Source organism: Leptidea sinapis, chromosome 2 (genome assembly GCF_905404315.1).
Source record: "Leptidea sinapis chromosome 2, ilLepSina1.1, whole genome shotgun sequence".
Classification (NCBI taxonomy): Eukaryota; Metazoa; Arthropoda; class Insecta; order Lepidoptera; family Pieridae; genus Leptidea; species Leptidea sinapis.
In genome coordinates, this window is record NC_066266.1 from 21,809,380 (window position 1) to 21,830,048 (window position 20,669).

Here is a 20,669-nt window from a genome sequence, read left to right on the forward strand (position 1 = left end):
GCACGCTGCCAGTACAACCATATCGAGCAGATGGAGGAGAGAGAAATCGTGGGTATTTTATAACCGTTTTTACAGAACCACAACCAGCTGGTCCAGTTGTTCAATACCATTTCAAACAGACTGCAAAACGACAACTATATGACAATCTTCATCAAAGCAGACAAAGTACCATCTGGGCAGTAAACCAATATGAGGTCGCTCCAGGAAGTCTGCGAACACCCCAGGAATGTTCTGAACTTTTGGAAGGAGCTGGGCTGGTTGGAGTAACTGGCTATTACTGCACGCAAAATGGACCCATGCTAGTGGTCTAATTGCGGAAACAGGAGCCCCTATACCATACCATACCATACCATCTGGGCAGCACGCGGGCCTATATGATGACCGACCATTAATGAAGTTGACGTTGTCATGGTTGGCTACAATTTTGAACGTCGAGATATACGAATCCAACGCAGAGATAACATAGTGCATACGATTGAAGACAGGCAATCCATTGATATTTTGTGAAGGAGAAAATGGATATCACTTAAATATCAGACAAAGAAATCCAGCAACAGGTACAATCTACACAAGTCATTACCTAATGTTTTATTTTTATACATGATTAATTTCTTTTTAAATTTAATTATATCTTTACTTTGCAGGTGCAGAAACCAGCAAGAAAGTAAGCGCGATGAACTTCTACGCATTTCGATTGATGATTCGTGCCAATGAAGACTAATATTTTCTGTCGGGTCCGCTAGTTTAATGTATAAACTTTAATGTCGTTTCTTTTATTTCAGGTGTTTTTTATTATTTTGATGTTATAAAATAAATCTTTTATATCAGAGCAACACATTGTCATTTATGTAATTGGCCAATCCTAAAACTAACCAATATATTTTTAAGCAGTCAATTGCATATTTTTTTATTCTTGCCCTTACCAAATGTGACTTTAACATATTTTTTTTTAGGAATGGTCCTTGAACACTAATTCAGACACGATTTCAAAGTCAACCATAATCTCACACACATTCATACACACTTATTTAATAATTATGTGTCCATTTCGTGACATCATATTTTTATTTTGTTAATTTTATTATATTTGATGTTAGGTGTTGTGTCATGAATAAATGCTTACTTTACTTTTTTAGTAACCATTCGGATAATTTGTTATGTTTTTAAAGTGATAACCCTCACTTCGAGGATTAATTCTCACGGTTAACTAAACTAAACGGTTAGCTCAGTGGTTTAGAGAACCGGCACGGAACGTTTATAAAATTTTGTTTTTCTAAATTTATTGGTGTATTAATCCTATGAGTGAGGGTTATCACTTTAAAAACATAACAATTTTTTTAGATTTACAAGAGCGACATCTCAAGTCAATTTCCTAATATGCAAATATTGGGGTTGAGCAGGTTATCAACTGTAAGGTAGATCCTGTAGATGAAGCCACAACCTAAGAGTTGAACAAAGCAAACAGAATTTTATAACGAGGCGGTACTCTAACCATTCGGATTCCATCAGGCATTCCGTGGACTAACACTCGTGAGCAGCCAGCCAAGATTCAGTAACGGACGAAAAAACTGGTAACCCATCTATAATATGAAATATTCAACGCCCTTAAGCTCGTAAGCAGCAAGACTCTGAACCCGACAGCTACAATAGTAATCTATCGATTAAAATTTTGCCAAATCAGGATTTAGAATCAGACGAAGATTCGTTCTACAAAACTAACTTATCAGCTAGCAGAACTATGGTAGAACTCATAACTTTAAGTATGATAAAAAGTTAGCTGGCGTAGATTATCAATTATCAATTCGAAAACCAGAATTTACAAGCTCAAGCATCTCTTTAATATAGGTGTCGTTCATGCGTTCCGGCCGTATTATTTTTTCAAATAAAACGTGTTTTTCTGGTTGGCTGGAAATTTTATGGGCTATAACAATAAATTTATTACGATTTTGATCGATAACAATGATTTTCTATGACTTTGCTTTGGTATAAACTCAGTAAATAAAAATAGTAAAACATTCAACCCTTAATCAAGAATTGGCAAATATTTGAAATCAAATTCATTCGGTATAAAATTCCTATAAATATTGCAGCGCTACCTCCCGTACTATAATGTCAGGGTGTCGAAGTTGGGTTAGGTTAGTGTGCGCACAAAAATTCGCTCTAACAATTTTTCCCTAACGCGCAAAAATATAGTGAAGGTCCGGCCACAATTGGAGTATTTCTGTCATCTCTGGTCTGGCGCACCCCAGTACGAGGGGCACCTTGAAATGATCGGGAATAGAATATTTCGGATTGAGTTACAATAAAACCTTTTTTAGAATTTCAATACTGGCCTCTTAGAATCTTAATGACATTCATACAATTAACAAAAAATTTAAAAACCAAGAACTATGTTGGTTTAAAGTTGACAAGTCGTTAACAGAAATGGAGCTCACGCGTGAACATTTCCGTGCCATAATTTATCACAATTTTCGTCGCGGCTTATCTCAAGATAAATGTCTCAGCGAACTTGTTTCGATTTATGATGGTGAAGCACCGAGTCAAACGACAATATACCACTGGTATGCCGAGTTCCGACGCGGTCGTGTGTCGCTTAGCTCTCTTTCTTCTGCAGGTCGACCAAGAACAGCGGTCACGCCTGAAAACATCGCAGCTGTTCGAACTATTATATTAGATGACCGTCATGTGACATACGAGTAGATTCAGGCTGTTATCAGAATCGGAATGAGTGCAATTCAGTCGATATTAAGATGTTGTATAGAGAGACATTTGGTAGTATTTACAAAACTTAGTCAGGAGTAGAAAGTCATTAAATAACATGGCTAAATGATTATTTTGATTAAAAGTTTGCTATCGTATACAGCGTAACCGCACAATGTTTTTATTGTTATCCGTGTGTATACTTGTACATTTTGCATTATTCAACTCGCAAGAGAGTTTCAATGAAATACCTCACATGAAATATGAAAAAATTAAATATTGGTGCGCAAACACGGATTTCATATGCAAATCTAACTCTACAAATATTTGCGCTACGCGAATTCTGAATAGCAATGTAGAGTATAAGGATTTTCTTAATTCCTGTTACTTATTTATGAGTAACATGTGTAACTACTCTAACCATGGTAAGAATCAAAAGCATTATTAATTTTTTTACTACTGCTATATCTTTTCATATGCTAACAAAGTATGGAATGTGTTTATTTTCGTGGTGTTTTTTATGACAAATAGGCGAGACGAGCACGACGTTCAGCTGCTGGTAATTGATACGCGCTGCCCATTACAATGCAGTGCCGCTCAGGATTATTGAAAATCTTATAAATTCTGATCGGTACTACAATTGCGCTCGTCACCTTGAGATAAATGGTGTTAAGTTCATTGTATACACCGACTCCAAAAATAACAATAATCGTAACTAGAATTAGATTAAGTAATTATTTAGATTGTATAAAAATACGCAATCATTTTTATACTTTTTAGTGCATATTATATCAATTGTATTTTTGTTAAGATATAATATGCACTTAAAAGTATAAAATTTATTGCTTATTTTTATTCAACATCCTTGGCTGACACCAACTTCCAAATAAAAAAAGAATTATCAAAATCGGTTCATCGACGGGTCGAAAGTTCTGATGTAACAAACATACAAACGAATTGAGAACCTCCTCCTTTTTTGAAATCGATTAAAAATGGACCTTATTGTATGAATATAGTTTTGTGCTTCAGAATTCTCTATCATACAATCGGGGACTTGCAAAGAATTTATAGCGACAAGAAGAAATATTGAGCCGGAGAAAAATACTACTGCAAAACCAAATAATCCAGCCGAAGTGTCTAAAAAGACTACACCAGCTAAGTCTAAAAGTAAGTAAGAAGTTTAATGTCAAGTAAAAGATTGCTTTTTCTTTAATGAAAACAAGGGACGAGACGAGCAGGACGTTCAGCTGATGGTAATTGATACACCCTGCCCATTACAACGCAGTGCCGCTCAGGATTCTTGAATAACCCATAAATACTGTATCTCGTCGGCATCCTGTGCAAAGGAGCCTCCTACTACTAAAGCTTTTCTTAATTTTTAATCACCATGTCAGTCTAGGCGTGAGTCGTACTCAAAATTGTACGTCTTTTTTAATGTGTGTGACTGTGTGTGGGAAAGTCGGTCGCCGAAGACCTCGTACAACATTCGTCGACCAAATTGGGGACGTTTTGAGAAACGGAAAGATCCGAAGCACCCGCTACCGGCGAGAGCATGTATGAAAAGAGAAATGAATGTAGAGAAAGCGCGGGAGGTTTGTAAGGATTGAAGCAATTGGCTTATTGTCGCTGCCTACCCCGACGGGAACAACGGGGTTGTTTAACTTTGATGAAAAATATAATTAAATCCACAGCCACTCAGCCCACCACTATCAGTCCGCTGTACGATATAGACACAGCATTTGATTTCCATCTTTGCCCACTTTCGTGTCCTGATGTGTACAACCCCGTCTGTGTTGGTGTGAATCGAGGCCATGGACTTTACTTTAAATTCTTCACGTTTGTCAACCATTGCGCCGGAGACCTCTACTATTGTAAAAATTGGGAAGGTAAGTTGTGTGCCTTAATAAATTAATTTTTCAAATATGTGATATCAGACACCTGGTGTTAAGTGATAACCGCCGCCCACACAGTGGAATCACAGGAGCATTGCCGGCCTTTAAAGAAGTTGTACGCACTTTTTTGAAAGTAACCATGTCGTATTGTCTCGGAAAAAACGCACAAGGAAGCTCATTGCACAGCTTTGTGATATGTGAAAGAAAGTTCCTTGAAAACCGCACTGTTGGGGATCGCCATCTAGATCGTGGGTATGATATCCTAATTTTTGGCATGTCGTGGCATTACAGTAGATAGTAGTAGTTTTCATGGAACTTTCTTCCATATACAGCCAATATGGAATAGGATTGCTTTTGCGGTGTTTTCAGCACGATACGACATGGGTACCGTCAAAAACCACCGACATGTCCTGTCAAGTTCTATCAAGGTAGCACTGGCAAATCAGCAAATATAATTTTAACTTGGAAAAATTTGTATTTCATGTTGTTAATTAGTTTCAAACCGTTTGCAAAAAAAACGCGACTACAGCTAGTTTGATTTAAAGCTAGGATAGGAACATGGTAAATCGGACTATACACTATATGTTAAAAGAAGCCCTGTACGATAATTGGCACGGATATGAATTTGAATGCGGAGACATCACTAAAAATAAAATAAAAATTCAAAACCCTCCTTAGATTAAATGCTACGATAAAAAGAACATTTCATATTAAATGTTTTCAAAAATCTTGAGAACCCCTGACTTATTTATTCTACCAGTAAACTAAGGTCATCGCCCTGATATCGGTCCAATGGCGTATAGCTAGCATTTGGGCGCCTCAAATGAGGCGGGCTTATTATTGAGACAAAAACTTTCTTTTTTGCCGCCACCCGCACGCCCTTTGCAGGGTACATGAATGAAATGGGTGTGTGGACGGAGAACAATTAAAATGGCCGCAGGCAGAGGTGTCCAAATCTTTTATTATTGTGTACGACAATAATGTTTTTTTTTACTTCTCGTAATGTGCGTATTGAAAATCAATATTTATTTGTTCTCACTACTTGATCCCAATATACGCCTCAAGATATAATACAGGATTTTTTTAACATCCTCTATATATACAACAATTATTAATCATAGGATCTATTACTTCAACGTCCTCCGTAGTAAATAAGGTCAGCCGTCGCTTATTCATGTGTTCAGAGTATGTTTTAATCAATCATCAGTTGCGGCAATATTGAAGACATGATGTTTTGTTGAACGATAGTTTGGACCCGACATTAAATATTAGCGATTATGAAAGGCGAATCAAAAATCATTGTAATGTGACCTCATTGGACCACGATAGTTTCTACTAAAAGTAAAAATAAAGGCAATTTTTTTTAGAATTCAGCCCTCCGCCAGACGAAGATGAGATGGTAAAAAGTTCGCCTCTAAGCTGGTCCCTTTGTGCTGCAAACAGGTGATAATTTACGTAAATTATGTGAAGTGATCTATATATCAGCTAACTCTGTCTGTATCTTCATTCGCCTAGATTGGTATGTTGTTTTTGTGGATGAGAATGACAAACGAGCTTCACCCGATGTAAAATGGTCACAGCTATCCATATTATCTTCAAACAACACGGTAGTCACAGGAGCGTTAGGCCACCCTTTAAGGGAGTGTAAGCGTAGTAACCTATGTCGTATCGTACTGGAACCATGGCCTAAAGTTTGGCTTGCACGTTCTATTAATGAAAGTTCTCCTACGAAAATTTATTGAAACCCACATTGTGGAGGAAATACCACACATCCTGATGGTGATGATGATATCAAATTTTGTTTGGAGCATGTCTTGTGAGGATGGAATTAGCCTGCTGCTGCTATTGGTGTGCAGTAGAAACAGTCTAGGAGTACCTTGGGGCACACCGGCGCTAAGGGGCTTTGAGTCTTAGTTGCAACCGTTGACAATGACCTTAGAATGCTGCGCCCTGTCAGAAATCGAAGGCCGTCACTATATCTAAAATGCCAAGAATTCTTCTTCCATGCTTTCAATACAGTCACAATTAGCGCCCTTCAGTGTGAAACTTATACAAGAAGACCGCCAAATTTTTGACCATGGCGAAAGCCGTTCCGACCGAACGGCTCATTGGTCAACTGATGTTCCTCTAGATATGCCAATAATTGGCTGATCATAATGAGCTCTCACTACGATTTTCAAGATCATGGTTATGACAATTGGCACAGATCTAACTACAGAACTTTTATGCCTTTTCATATACCATCTGGCCTACATGACTTCTAAGCAACAAGGAAAACAGAGCTCGCCGAACATTTTTCTGTCTGAAGTAACCCTTAAATCTTTTTTATAGGTATATTCAATTTGCCCGTTTTGCTGAGATGACATCATCTATGGGATACTACGGGTGGCTTGCAGGCGATTATAAGTAAAAAATTCCGTGAATCTCTTTATTTAATGAGTTAATGCTATCGTTGGCTTGAGTGCAGGACCCTGTGAAAATTCCATTTTATTTTTCAGGTACAGCCACATAATGGAACCAAATGAAAGACTGCGAGGTTTTGGTTGATTGGCAGATTTGCAAAATTATAGTGAATAAGATTAACACCATTCATAAAAAATAAAGTAAATTCTATGACTCATACATTTTATTGACTACTCTTTTTTTCAAATACATAAGAAATACAAGCCTTACTAATTGCTCAGACATCACTTGACTGATTTCAATTACTCAAAGCTCACATCTCCTCTCCGCTTTGGTGAATACCAGGCTTTGGAGTCTAGAATAGTGAACGGAGTGGTTCACGAAGTCCTAAAATTAAAAGAGGAGGTAGATTAACTACCGAACTACATGATCGCGATCAATTTGCGAGAGCTAAAGACGTAGAGATACGCGACATACCCCTGAAGAGAAATGAAAATTTATATGATATAGCAGACAAAATTGGCCAGTTATGCAATATACCTTCAAAAGAAAAGAAATTAGCTATATCGCAAGTTTACCTACGAGATTACCCAATACTGAGACCAATCATAATTACCGTTGACAACCGTTATAGGAAAGAATACATAATCGCCCCTGCTCGTAAACTTCTGTCTTGAAAGACAATCTTGGTAACTTTATTTTTAGTGAATTTCTTTGTGAAGCGCGATGGAGACGCCGCGGCCAGCCCCTTTGGAAACTTTTTTGCAATTATAAAACAAAGTAGAAGAAATATTATGACTGTCACAATAGAAGCATAGGGAAGAACTAGGCGAACGGATCACAGGGCGAATCGAGACAAAATTAGAAATCTGTTGGTATTTCAAATATCGCATTCACATAGACCGGCGTCTCTACATCTTTACGTAATGGATGAGGAAGCTTTTGAACTATTATCTAAGTTAGCCTGTGCTTTAAAACCATTAGGGCCTTCATGTAAGAGGGCAGTGGAACTATTAGATGCACCTTTGTAGCCTAAACCTTCTATAATATTAGGGGAAATATATATGTTTCGACAGCGGCGTCAACTACTGGAAATTGCGCCAGGAAGCTGATTATCAACCAGGTCACAAGAAGGGAAGCAACGAAATTCTATATATAATCTTTAGACATCATATTTGCGGATTAACTTATTTGTTTGTTTTAGATCTTTTCTTTTTATTTTCCGAGCTACGTATATTTAAATTATTGTATCCAAATATTTAGATTATTTAAGTAGTTCTTATTTTTTGTTATTGTTGTTGCTACATTGTTGAAGCAGCTGCAGAATCTTAAAGACGAGCTGAAAGGGCACGACATTGCCCGACATATTATTGACAAGAAACACGTAGGGAAGTATTGAATAAGGCTGCATTTGAGTACTATGAGACACTTGATTACGAGTCACAAGCATATGAAAATAGAACTGATGAATAAAGAAAGTAGATTTTGCGGTGCTCTTAAATGGAAAGAGGAAGCTGCAGCCATGTGGTTATGAGGCAAAGGAGCCCTTCCTTCAATAGACGAGCCAGTTGAACCTCATAAAAAACTTAAAAACCAACAACATTAGTTCCATGATCAATCCAGATTTCCTTACAGAGACCACGTCAAACAGTGAAAAGCCGACAGGCGGCTAAAAATAAAGCAAATTTCAGCTCTTTAACTAATTCCAGGTGGATAACTTTCGATACGGTGCAAACAAAAAGACATGTATAAGCCTTACATGTTCATCGACATCTATCAGGATATAATTTCGGTGTAAAGGGTCTAGCAAAGTCTACACCACTTGTGAGAAAAGAACTGTTAGTTTGACATAAAACTTGTGTAAATCTGCCATAAATGGCGCAAGTGGACTAACGATGGGCTGCTGATAGCTGTCAATAATCTGAAGCTGTCCCAATATACCCGATAAGTCATTCTTATCGCCTTATATTGGGACGCGTGAATTGTAATTTCCATACAAACTTCTATCGCTGGTAAGCTATACGTCCTCCCATTGACAGACAGCGTGTACGGATAAGGTGAGTTAGAGCCGATAAGTTTATTGGGACAGAAAGTCAACGATAGTTATGATTTTTATCTCTAGTAGGCCACAACCGGAGATAAGACTGAATATTGGGAACGTAAGTGTACCACTGTGTGGATACAGTTAGCCAGTTCTCGTTTTAAAAAATCTAATTTGTTGGAAAGTATAGATAAAATGTATATATTTTAAGCGAATATGCCAATAATCGTAATTGATTGATAAATATCTGATTCCAATTACCAAAATACACGCTATCGGGCTCAAAAAATTTCCAAATCCACCGGTTGAGTTATGATGGTTATTCAAAAATGCAACGCCGCCGCAGTGCCCCTTATTCGGCAGATATTTGTGTTCATTGAGACCAAAGTAAATATGTATAAAAAAGACATATGCATAATGATTTTTAATAAAACTTCTACGTAATGATACACGTACATTCTTATATGGGTACGATGCTAAGTTTAAGCGCTTGTTAGAAAAGCTACGAGAAATAGAGTATATATAGAAATTACAAGTAAAGCGATTATGAAAACCTTTATATTCAAGTAAACCACCTTATTCTTTGAAATATAATCTTTATTACTTCATGTCTCTACATCGGTTCGTAAAGGAGCTTTGACATGGGGAGAAGAACGGATAAGAAACTCCCAGCTCATCATTTAAATGTTACAAAATATACAGTATAATCTATGTACAATATACATCCAACAAGTTGAGGAATCTTTAATAAATAGTACTTATGTTAAAATACTAAAATATCACTTAGTAGCCTCATAAACATTTACTTAACTCTAATATGTCCGTTCGGTGCAGCAGCTACGAGCCAAATGGGACTAAGCAACACTTCGCCGCACCAACAAAACGTTGGCAATCCTAGCTCGAACAGCCAATCAGGAACAAGCTCCTATTGGCTGTATTGACTTTAAAATACAAATGAGCTACTTTTTAGTTTTAAGATATCAAAACATAGCTCTTTTAACCCTGAATTACCTACATCAGGTTTTATTCAGTGTTATTTAGTACTTTATGATTATTAAATAATAACATAAAAGCTTAATACTCTAAGCTCTTGAAGACCTAATATTACGAAAGTCTAGAAATTGTCGTTTGTTATGAGCAATGAAATCGAAAACGCTTCTTGCCTCTAGATCAGGGGTGCTCAAACGGTCGATCTGGATCGACAGGTCGATCGCGAGTGTTTTTTGAGTCGATCTCGAGAAAAAAATCCGGTATAATAAAACTAAAGTCGGTAATTACGTACCATCTTATGAAAGGTATGCTCAGGACATGCAGTGTCACGCTTCAACATCCAAAGTCACTATTTAGTTAAGCTTAGAACTTTAGAACGCGTTTGTTTTGTAAGAACCAATAAACTCGCAATTTTGAATAATAATTATGAGTTTTTTCATTGACATTTAAGAGCAGACCTACACTTACCTTGACTAATAAAATGCATATTTTGCGCAAAACTAATATCTATGTCATCGTGACACTCTACCTAGACGACAATCCTTCATCACACATACTTGAAGCCTCTCAGAGCCGATCGATCGTAGTCTAACAATTTTGAGGTAGATCGCCAGCAGTTCAAGCTTGAGCACCCCTGCTCTAGATGATACAAGCAATTCAAATTCTTTAGGTTAGAAAAAAAACCTTTTCTATAATAATTTGAATTCATTTCATGATACCGAACGGCTTCAAAATGCTAACATCGATATCCTGGACATCCTGATCAGGGTGATGTATCAAATGAAGCAAGATTCTGGGGTACCTATTACCCTTCCATCCGCAGACTGCGCAAGTCCATGGTTTGTTTCTAAACTTAAACTTATCAAGAAACTTTTTCCCATGAACCTCCATCAAATGCTCTGACAGCAACGCTTTAGTACACGTGGAGAAATCGCACTCATCACACTTCTTGGAAAGATCCAGGTGTTTGCTCAAAACATTTTCTGGTAAAACTGCTTTACATGTCGGACAACTATTAACCTTACTCTCAGCTGAGTGAAAAGTTTTCGCGTGATGTTCGAAACTTCGTTTATGCCTTGCCAAGTGGCCACAAATTTGACATTTCAAAGGATTATCGGGCCGATGAATTAGTTCGTGTTTCTTTAAATTCTTTTTGGAGACATTTCTGTGAGGGCAGTACGAGCATTTGAATGGTTTAGTGCCTTTATGTCTGCGTACGTGTTCCGCGAATACCTGGAAGTTTAGCAATGTTAAAATAGCCACTTAAAACTGAAATGTTATTTGCAATTTCTGTTTCAGCAAATCTAACACTATATGTGCAGTGATCATACAAGGTATTCCTGCCATAAAAATAACTATATGGGCAGCGTTCATGTGGTAGTAAGATCCATTGCTACTTCTGCAAAACATATCGTGGCACTACTGCCTTGGCGTTTTTTATAACAATAGGGGAAGAGACAAGCAGGACGTTCAGCTGATGGTAATTGATGCACCTTGCCGATTACTTAAATGATTCTTAAAAAATCCAAAAATTCTGAGCAGCACTACAATTGTCTCCTTGAGACATAAGGGGTCTCATTTGCCCAGTAATTTCACTAGCTACGGCGCCTTTCTGACCGAAACACAATAATGCTTACACATTACTGTTTCACGGCAGAAATAGACGCCGCACAATAAGGTTTACACTGCAACTTAACACTCTTGCGGCTACTGTAATGAAAACAATGATGCTTACCACTTTATTTTGTGAGCTGTAATCGCACATATAACACTGAAATGGATTTTCGCCTCTGTGCACTGCGCGTATGTGTCTCAATAGTTTGTCATCATTGTTTGAACTGAATTGTCTCGGACATTCCGGACACTTCACTTTCTTCACAATTTTTTGGTTTGTATTACACGCTTTTTCACTGAAAGTATATACATCACTATACCCCATATATTATATGGGCCATATAACTGAAAACTATCATATTTTCAAAAATTCTCAAGGTTCCTGATATTGATAAAATTATTGATTTAAGACCATGGGATTTGAAGAATAATAATCATGGGGGCCACAGAATATTATTAATTATTATTGTTATGTTATTCGCATTCTAATGTTTAAAAAAGTCTAAATGTAATTTAAAAAAAAGATTGACGATGATCGATGAAATATATTTACTATACTTATAATATATATAAATTACGTGACAAGTTGTTTGTCTGCGATGGACTCCTAAACTAATGAACGGATTTAATTTCCTTCATGGAGTGCAGTTTAGTCAAACTTGAGAGATATGATGGTTTTTATTACTATTTGAGACCCATTATTATTTTTATTTCCAATATTAATTGTTTTGTGTGGACATATTTTCTGTGAGAGAATTTATTGACGCACGGTTTGACAGTTCTGCTGTGAAGCAATTTACAACAAGAGTGAGCATATTTTACGAAATAATCCTTATGAAATGAAATATTATTGACGAATTCAAAGCAGGATATGATGAACACTTGACGGGAGTAAGTGGGCGCAGACAAGGAAACGAAGCTCGAACACAAATAGATTTCCAGCTCTCTCCCAAGCTAGTGAAAGTCAAACTCCTAAGCTTACAGGAAAATGATAACGGATTACGGCTCTTTTAACAAGCATCTCTTCAATATAGGTCATAATTCCCTGTGCAGGGTCTGCATGGAAGCAGAAGAGAGGGCCACACACATAATTCTGTAGTTTGCCCACATACCGGGCTAAACACCTGGGGTCACAGAGGACTCTCGCTGAGGTCATGAGTGACATTAGATTATAAACTACCTTGAGGAGTTGGGATGGCAAAATTAGCGCGCTGTTATATTTGATATCAGTATGGAATATTTTCACACAACTTGTTAATTGACGACAAAATCTTGCCGTACTTTGATCGTCATGGTTGCAAGAAGTTGCAAAATGAGAGCCTGTAGGATTTGGATTCAAGTTATAATGCTTGGGTAGCTCAAATCGATATCTGTACCAATTTGTCAAGCCATTTACAAAAATAAATTTACCTTGATCAAAGCATGCTTACTTTTCCTGGAAGGTGCGAGCGAATACGTTCCATCAAAACCAAAACCACTAGTGCTCAAGAACTTTGTTTTGGCTTCAAAAGATGGCCTAGTGCAATACTTTGAAATTTATGTAGGTTCAAATACAATAGCGCAGGAGCATATGGCATCTCTTGGACTAGGTGCAGGAATACTAAAACTGCTCTGCTGCACGATTCACGAAAACTGTGTTACAAAAATCCGACAGACTTTATAGCAGCATAAAACTTGCTCATTATTCAAATGAAAATAAAAACAATGTTTAATGGACTGGTGTGGTGGACATGAGCAATTGGTTAGGAGATGTATCCAAGAAACTGAAGACTGACAAACAGTTGAAACATGGGGAATTTGATGAGAAAGTCTGGAACGAAAAAGTATTTGTGATTAAATGGAAAGACACTAAAGCCGTCATTATGCCTTCACCATGCACCAAGAGCTCCCCCATGACTACATGTAAATGCTGGTGCAAAGATAAAGAGAAAGATAGATGAAACACAACCAGCTAATCTGATCCTGCATTGATCTCTGTGACAGGCTGATAGTGGACTATCAATATTGCTATGCGCACAAATAAGTGGACAGTTAGAGCTTTCAGTGACTTTGTAGATCTAGGTATCGCACCCGAAGACAAGCTTGGGCTGCTGCAGTACAGGATAAACATAGTGACAGCCATGGTAAAATTTGTGGAAGGGAACATTGCCGACTCCACATCCAAGCCCAGCACAAGCAGGGGAGAGGTTGAGCAAGATTCTTCATCCATGGAGAAGGAAACAACAAGGAGAACCACCTTAAAAAAACATCAAGCAGTGCCCCTCATGAAATCTGAGGTTCGACTGGATGGAGTTGGAAATCTACCTTCCTGTTCCTGGATGACAAAAATGCCTCAAAATGCAGACATCCACAGCGCTCCTCATGATGCTGAATCATTTGCACAAAATGCCAACTGTACCTTTGTGTCACAAGAAAGAATTGCTTTGAATTATTTCACAGTCAAAAATAATGTGCTTAGTGCCTAAACTGCTTCCTCGAACCTGAGGTACACACATATGTGTGGTAGTGGTAAGGTATACCTATGTATTCTAATAAAATAAAATTAAATAAAAAAAATTTGATCAATGACTAATCATATTTTAGGTTAAAATAACATTGAACTTGCGACTCAGCAGACCAAATATCCTATCATTTTGTAATTTAAGTATTATTTGGTAAAAAGCAAAGCAACATTTTGCCTAATGTTTCTTGTTTATTATCATTACTTATTAGTATAATTACCAGTCATATTATTAAGATCAAACGAAGACAATTGAAATGTTGTTATCCTGTTAAAGAAAACTTCTCACCTAATGTTTCGGTCTTCATCTTTCACCTTTGCCTTCTTGGGTTCAATAAATTCTAGGAGTGAATGTGGAAAACTGCTTGCTGTAACATCCACAAAAACGTGATTATCAGATGATGATTGTGGTTTTTCCATTTGTATCAATATTTACTTCTTTGTAGTTGTAAATCTTTGATGTTACTGAAAGAAAAAATACTATTATAGCCTTCTCCGGCCCATTGTATTATTTTTAAAGTACATTTTAAACTTCACGGTTCCTGAGCAAGTAAATTATTCTTAAGTTTAAAAGGCATTTATTTTCTCAAAATTGATTCCTTTAGAATTCTTTTTGATGTCATTTTTAATAAACTAGATACTACTACTGCTTCGGAAACAAATGGTGCTCTGAGAGAGAAGAAGCGGCGCAAGAAACTCTCCCAACATTCTCTTTTTGCGCTCTTTTTAATAAAAATATACAATATTTTACTGTCATTGTTATAGCAATAGCTATAAAATAATCATAATCTAGTCCTAGGCTGTCACTTAGATATTCAGCTGTGGAGTAATAGGATTTAGGACATAGAGCCATTTTTTAATAAAATGTTTAAATTTATTTATAGATAATGCCTAAACAGTGGCTGTGACTTTATTTTAAAAGTGTATACATTTACTCCTAAAGCTATTATGTATCTTATGAAGCCTACTAGAAATAGTTACAAGCAATCCCTTATTTCTTTTTTTAATTTTATGCCCACAACAAAATTGCCGCTAAATAGTCACATTAATGTTATTTTGCAATGAGTGACAAGATGTGATCTGGGGCATAGACAAAGTATTTTCTGAGTGTAACAACTCATATGACAACTCAACTGATATATTGATGATTTGTGGAATGAACAAGAATTTCCTCCTACTACACCTAAGTTAGCAAACACTTTATATTTAACAAATAATACATAATACTTTTTCATAACCGACTTGTTCAAACATTATTTTCCTGACCTATTATTAGCTACATGTGTTGAGAGGACAGACCGAACTGCTATCAGATAATATACAAGAAGCAGTAATAATTTAACACTGCAAGAACTGAAGTTTCTTATCTGATATAGAAGTTAATTATCCTATCTTATATATTGACACACTTTTTACACAAATTATCTTGCCCCAAAAATTAAGCATTATAGCCTGTGTTATGGGTTGCAAGACAATGATATATTTAATACAATTTACTTACTTAAACATACATAAATACATTTAAACATCCATGACTCGGAAACATATATCCATATTCATCATATAAATGCATGCACCTACAGGGATTCAAACCCGGGTCCTCTAGCTTGGTTAGGTAGGATCGCTAACCACTCGGCTATACAGGTCGTCAAATATCTTATGAATGTACTTAAGTAACAGATGGCATATACCAGTCATAGCTGACATGTCAATAGATGTCAACAGCTTCAAATTTCATAAATAAATGTCTTTGAAGAAGACATCACTCCTGAAATGAAAAGCAAGGAGAAGCTCCACAAGATGTGATTAAAACTTGATAGAAGAAATCCATGAAGAGGCCTAAGAAATGAAGAAGATAACAGTGATGAAAATGAGCAACCAAATGAAAGTGGTCTACTGAAAAGAAGTAGGCCTTCTGTTGTAAATATACCATCATTACAGCAAAGCACTGGAAAACAAAACATATAATACACACTGAAGATTGTTTCTAAACTTAGTTAGTGAAAAAAGATAATAATTGCTAAAAATATATTTAAGTTTTAAGTTTTTTAATTAATTGATTTACAAGCTTTTCGAAACTGATTTTGAGATTAAATGTTTATTTAAACAAATAACCTTGCATCTTTCAAAAAGAAAAAAATCAGCTTTGGTAATTTATGTAATTGTGCACAATGTGCTTACAAAGGGAAATAAGGTAAACATGACTTTAAGAATTACCCCAATGCATTTAGAATAGTCTCAGGTTATCCAAAAAATTTGTTCAAAAAATCTATGTACCTACAACAATATAGTCTTTATTTGACTTGGGCAGGAAGAACTTGAATATTAATGTCTTTTTTAACTGGCATTGGACAAAATTACAAAGCATTTGTTCAAAGGCCTGGGCACGAGGAGGATATATAAATGATACTTTTCATCACAATGTCAGATCCTCAGTCTCAGATCCTGAGCTTTTAGGTGAAATTTAGATTAAATACAGATTCAGGTCTCATTGTCACTGATATGAGCACTTCCCAATAATAAATACTCAAACAAGCACTGCTGCTCCTCCACATCAGGTAGGCCTTCTGCATATTCCTATGAAATGACATTAAATTACCAACATTTACTAGCATAAATACTCTACCTATTTATCTTTTTATTCCTTACACATTGTCCCGGAATCCGAAAATACTAATTCTCTCTATGTTTACTCTTTATAAAACTTATTATTGTACCTACTTGAGTATTCTGTCTTGCACGCAGAGCCGACGCAAAGCTTGCACGCTGCACTCTCCTCGCGGGCCGCGGGGGGGCCGTCTAAAGAGATTAAAACACTATGTTCAGACATCAGGGCCGGCCGGATATATTTTTTTCGTTAAAAAATACACTGAGTAAAACAAGCTACAGATTATATCCAACGAAAGGTCATTTTACAGACTATAAAAGTAAAAAAAAATATATAAAACTTTATCTGTGTAAAATACGACAAGCAGTCAAAATGCGGTCAGCCGTAAAAATAGTCAGTAGCAGACGATTTAAAAATTATTTTTCGTAATATCTATGGTGTTTGAGTAGCTATTCTATTACTAATTATTAGTAACTTTTAAATATGTTTTAGTCATAATAACTTCATACATTGATTAGGAATAATCGAAATGTAATCTGTAAGTCAAAAAAATCATAACAAATGTGATGATTGTGCCCTAGCTTAGACGATATTTGTTCAAATTATGGAGTATCTATTGTTTATGTTATTTAACAAAGAGCTAGCTTGTTTCAAAACAAAAGCGTCGACCTACGTTTTCATAAACAAAACCCAAACTCAAAGATTTATATGCAATGTTTACAATGTCTCTAATGTAATTGATCTCCGATCCGATAAATATAAGTTGAGTTTGTAAATATAAGTTAAGTTTGAAAGCAAACAGTTCCTTAAAACAAAGTGGATCTACACTTTTTACAAGATTATGGCGTTCATCTGTCAATCTATCAATGACTGCACGTTCATACAATTGCGTGAATCGCTTTTTTCTTAGAGAGTTTCGCTAGGCTGGTAGCACTGTCGGTGTCGGAACATGACGGATTACGGTTTAATAAAAACAAAACCATCTGACAGATAACATTTAACATACTTTTCATTTGTATTTATGGCTCGTCTAACATAAGATAGAATACAAAGTATATCAGCCGATGCATGGAACGTGCGAGCCAAAAACTTCTAGATAAGAATGGAAAGAAAAACGAAAATTTATATGTATGGACTACAACTGACAATAAGAACAAAGTTACAAAGAAAAAGTCTTTTTCACGCCAATACTTACTAGATAATGTACCAGTTTATAGAGATATGTTTGTAAAACATTACAGACATCTGTAAAGCGGATAAATACGTCGCTTTGTAAAATGCGGTCAGAAAACTGCATAACTGATAAACGTGGTCAGTATGGCGGGTGTAATAGAGCATCTCTTGAAAGTGAAGAGTTCGTAATAAACTTAATTAAAAGGTTGCCGATGTATCCCACTTTCACCGGGAAAAAACAGAAGGGGCTAAGTTTTTGAGAACAGACATGACCTTGTCAAAAATATACGAGCTACACAGCGGTGAAGCGAAAACAGCAGGCCTGAAAATATTGTCTTCTGCAAAAGTTAACCAATTATTTTTTACGAAGTTTAACCTGCACACGAAGTCTCTTAAAAAAGATACGTGTAATAAGTGTGACTTTTTTGAAAGCCAATTACAGCAATTGTCATCGGAACAAATTAGAGCCAATATTGAACAGAAGCGGGCTGTGCATCAAGATATCGCAAAATCTCTTCAAAACCAATTGAAAACTGACATGAGGCTTGCTAAACATGATCCTTCCGTTGAAACGCTGACCTTTGATCTAGAAAAAACGTTGCCTTTGCCGCGTATACCTACAAATATCGTCTTTTACAAGAGGCAACTCTGGGTATATAATTTAGGTATACATACTGGCAGTAACGAAGAAGCTCACTGCAATGTATGGGTAGAAGGAGAAGCTGGCAGAGGTGCTCAAGAGGTAGGGTCTTGTTTCATTACACATATTATAACAGAAAGGCTTGATGAAAACGTCAAACAGTTGATTTTATGGAGCTATTCCTGTGGTGGCCAGAACTGCAATATTAAATTAATATTAATGCTTAAAGACACTTTGAATGAACATCCAACTTCCAACATCCAGCAAATCAATATAAGATTTCTTGAATCGGGGCATAGCTTCCTCCCAAATGATACTGACTTTGGGAAGATAGAATGTGCGTTAAAACGTCAACAGAGACTCTATACACCGGATGATAACATTCAGGTAATGAAAACTTGTAGAAAAACAAAACCAATGCATGTACATAGAATGAAAAAGGAAGATTTCTTGTCTTCGTTAAAGTTAGAAAAGAACATAATTAATAGAAAGAAAGCGATAGATGGAGAGAAAATTTCATGGCTCAGTACGTTAAAAGGATGAAATGTTCAAAATTTACATGAAAACTAATTTAAATTACGATTTTAAGGTAGTAGACATAAAAAAAATGTTCGCAGAAGACAATTCCTAATAACAAAAGATATAATGGAGCCGCTTTGGCCAACAGGAAAGCCTGTCCCTGACGCGAAGTTGAATGATTTAAAAAGCATGCTACACCTGATTCCGCAAGACTCACACGATTTCTATGTGAAGCTTACTGGAAATCCTGATATAGAAGGCGATCTTGAAGGTTTTTCGGGTCAACCTGATTATGAAGTTGAAAAGGATTTAGATTAAGTAATTTTAATAATTAATCAAATATTTTTATATTTATTAATATTTTCATATTATTTTACAAATTATTTTTATTTTATTAAAAGGTTTAAAAGAATTATAAGATTTTTAACTATAAATTTATGGCTTGGCAATAAAATAACAAAGATCCAATCCACACACAGATAGTTTTGCTAAAAGAAACCAATGAGTTTTTTTCTTAATTTATTAAAAATGTTAATGATTTTTATCAATACTGTAACTGTACGCATAGAAAAACATATTTTTTAAAATATTACAAAAAAAAATTATCGAAAATAGCAAATAGTTTTACTCTACATAAAATAAGGACAATAACGGCTTTTTCTCAAAACTGTCATTGTATGGGTTGATTCCGTTTTGCGTAATAAGGTCCAATTGATACTTATTTACATCGCAAGATGTGAAGAAATTCACAAACCAAATAAGCATATTATTCATATTTCACCACTTAAGTTTTTTAAGCATTTAAGTTTTTTGAATTTAACCACATTTAAAATTTGACAAAAGCTGTCATACTTAATTTATATTGATGTCCGCTTACACTACATTTTTTTATGAACAAAGGAGGATAAACTAGCGCACGGGTCACCTGGTGCTAAGTGATCACCCCCGCCCACATTCCCTTGCAACACCAGAGGAATCACAGGAGCGTTGCCGGCCTACATATACCAAAAAGCTAGCTTCGAAAAGATATTTAAGTCTAAGAGACAAATTTTATTTAATACAAGGAATTTAATATTTAAATTATCATTTTAACTGATTATTTGTAAATAAAAATATTATGTTTTAGTATTAGTTTCTCTCACTAAAGGTTACCTTAACTTATTAATATAATAGCGTACGACAAACAAAGCAACGAAGAACATCCCCAACGGATACAGCAAGATAGAAAAGCTGAAATACTCGGAGCATTGTTAGATTTGTTTAACGTTTTTGTGACGATATAACCTCCTCTTTAACGCAAAGTTGGTTTTTCTCTAACAAGAATAAAAACTTTTAACCTTTATAATCACATTATTATAACAAGTGATATTTTATACATTTTACAAATAATGATATACTCACCAGTATTTGTAGGTCATCAACCTTTGTAATATTTTCAGGGAAAAATCATCCTACCCCAGACCATCGCTTGTAGATCGTAACGCCGGGTTACACGATTTTTTGCTTTTGATTTAATAGTTGAATTTGTCAAGTCAGGAAGTTAATAATTATTATATAGACAACTTTACATAAACGTATATGAGAGATGA

General features: G+C 35.8%; 2 protein-coding genes across 2 annotated transcripts; one reads left to right on the forward strand and one right to left on the reverse strand.

Moving 5' to 3' along the window:
• The first annotated feature begins 2,839 nt into the window (after window positions 1-2,839).
• On the forward strand, window positions 2,840-7,476 carry LOC126973675 (uncharacterized). The gene is made up of 4 exons (XM_050820991.1): window positions 2,840-3,125; window positions 4,302-4,586; window positions 5,960-6,035; window positions 6,924-7,476. Exons 1-4 carry the CDS (start codon window positions 2,876-2,878, stop codon window positions 7,000-7,002), a joined length of 690 nt encoding a protein of 229 aa, XP_050676948.1. The 5' UTR covers window positions 2,840-2,875; the 3' UTR covers window positions 7,003-7,476.
• Window positions 7,477-9,477: 2,001 nt separating this feature from the next.
• LOC126978120 (zinc finger protein 676-like) lies at window positions 9,478-11,989 on the reverse strand. Its single transcript, XM_050826859.1, has 2 exons — window positions 11,762-11,989; window positions 9,478-11,259 (listed from the first exon to the last, which is right to left on the reverse strand). The coding sequence occupies exons 1-2, from the start codon at window positions 11,963-11,965 to the stop codon at window positions 10,732-10,734; spliced, it is 732 nt and encodes a 243-aa protein (XP_050682816.1). The 5' UTR covers window positions 11,966-11,989; the 3' UTR covers window positions 9,478-10,731.
• Window positions 11,990-20,669: the final 8,680 nt, after the last annotated feature.

Excerpts from the sequence above, each read along its gene's own strand:
- LOC126978120 (XM_050826859.1), bottom strand. The coding sequence starts at position 11,965 with ATGGGGTATAGTGATGTATATACTTTCAGTGAAAAAGCGTGTAATACA. Across the intron at positions 11,260-11,761 it reads ACAGCTCACAAAATAAAGTG|GTATTCGCGGAACACGTACG; the intron begins GTAAGCATCATT and ends CTAAACTTCCAG.
- LOC126973675 (XM_050820991.1), top strand. The coding sequence starts at position 2,876 with ATGTTTTTATTGTTATCCGTGTGTATACTTGTACATTTTGCATTATTC. Across the intron at positions 4,587-5,959 it reads CTATTGTAAAAATTGGGAAG|AATTCAGCCCTCCGCCAGAC; the intron begins GTAAGTTGTGTG and ends AATTTTTTTTAG. Across the intron at positions 6,036-6,923 it reads TCCCTTTGTGCTGCAAACAG|GTATATTCAATTTGCCCGTT; the intron begins GTGATAATTTAC and ends TCTTTTTTATAG.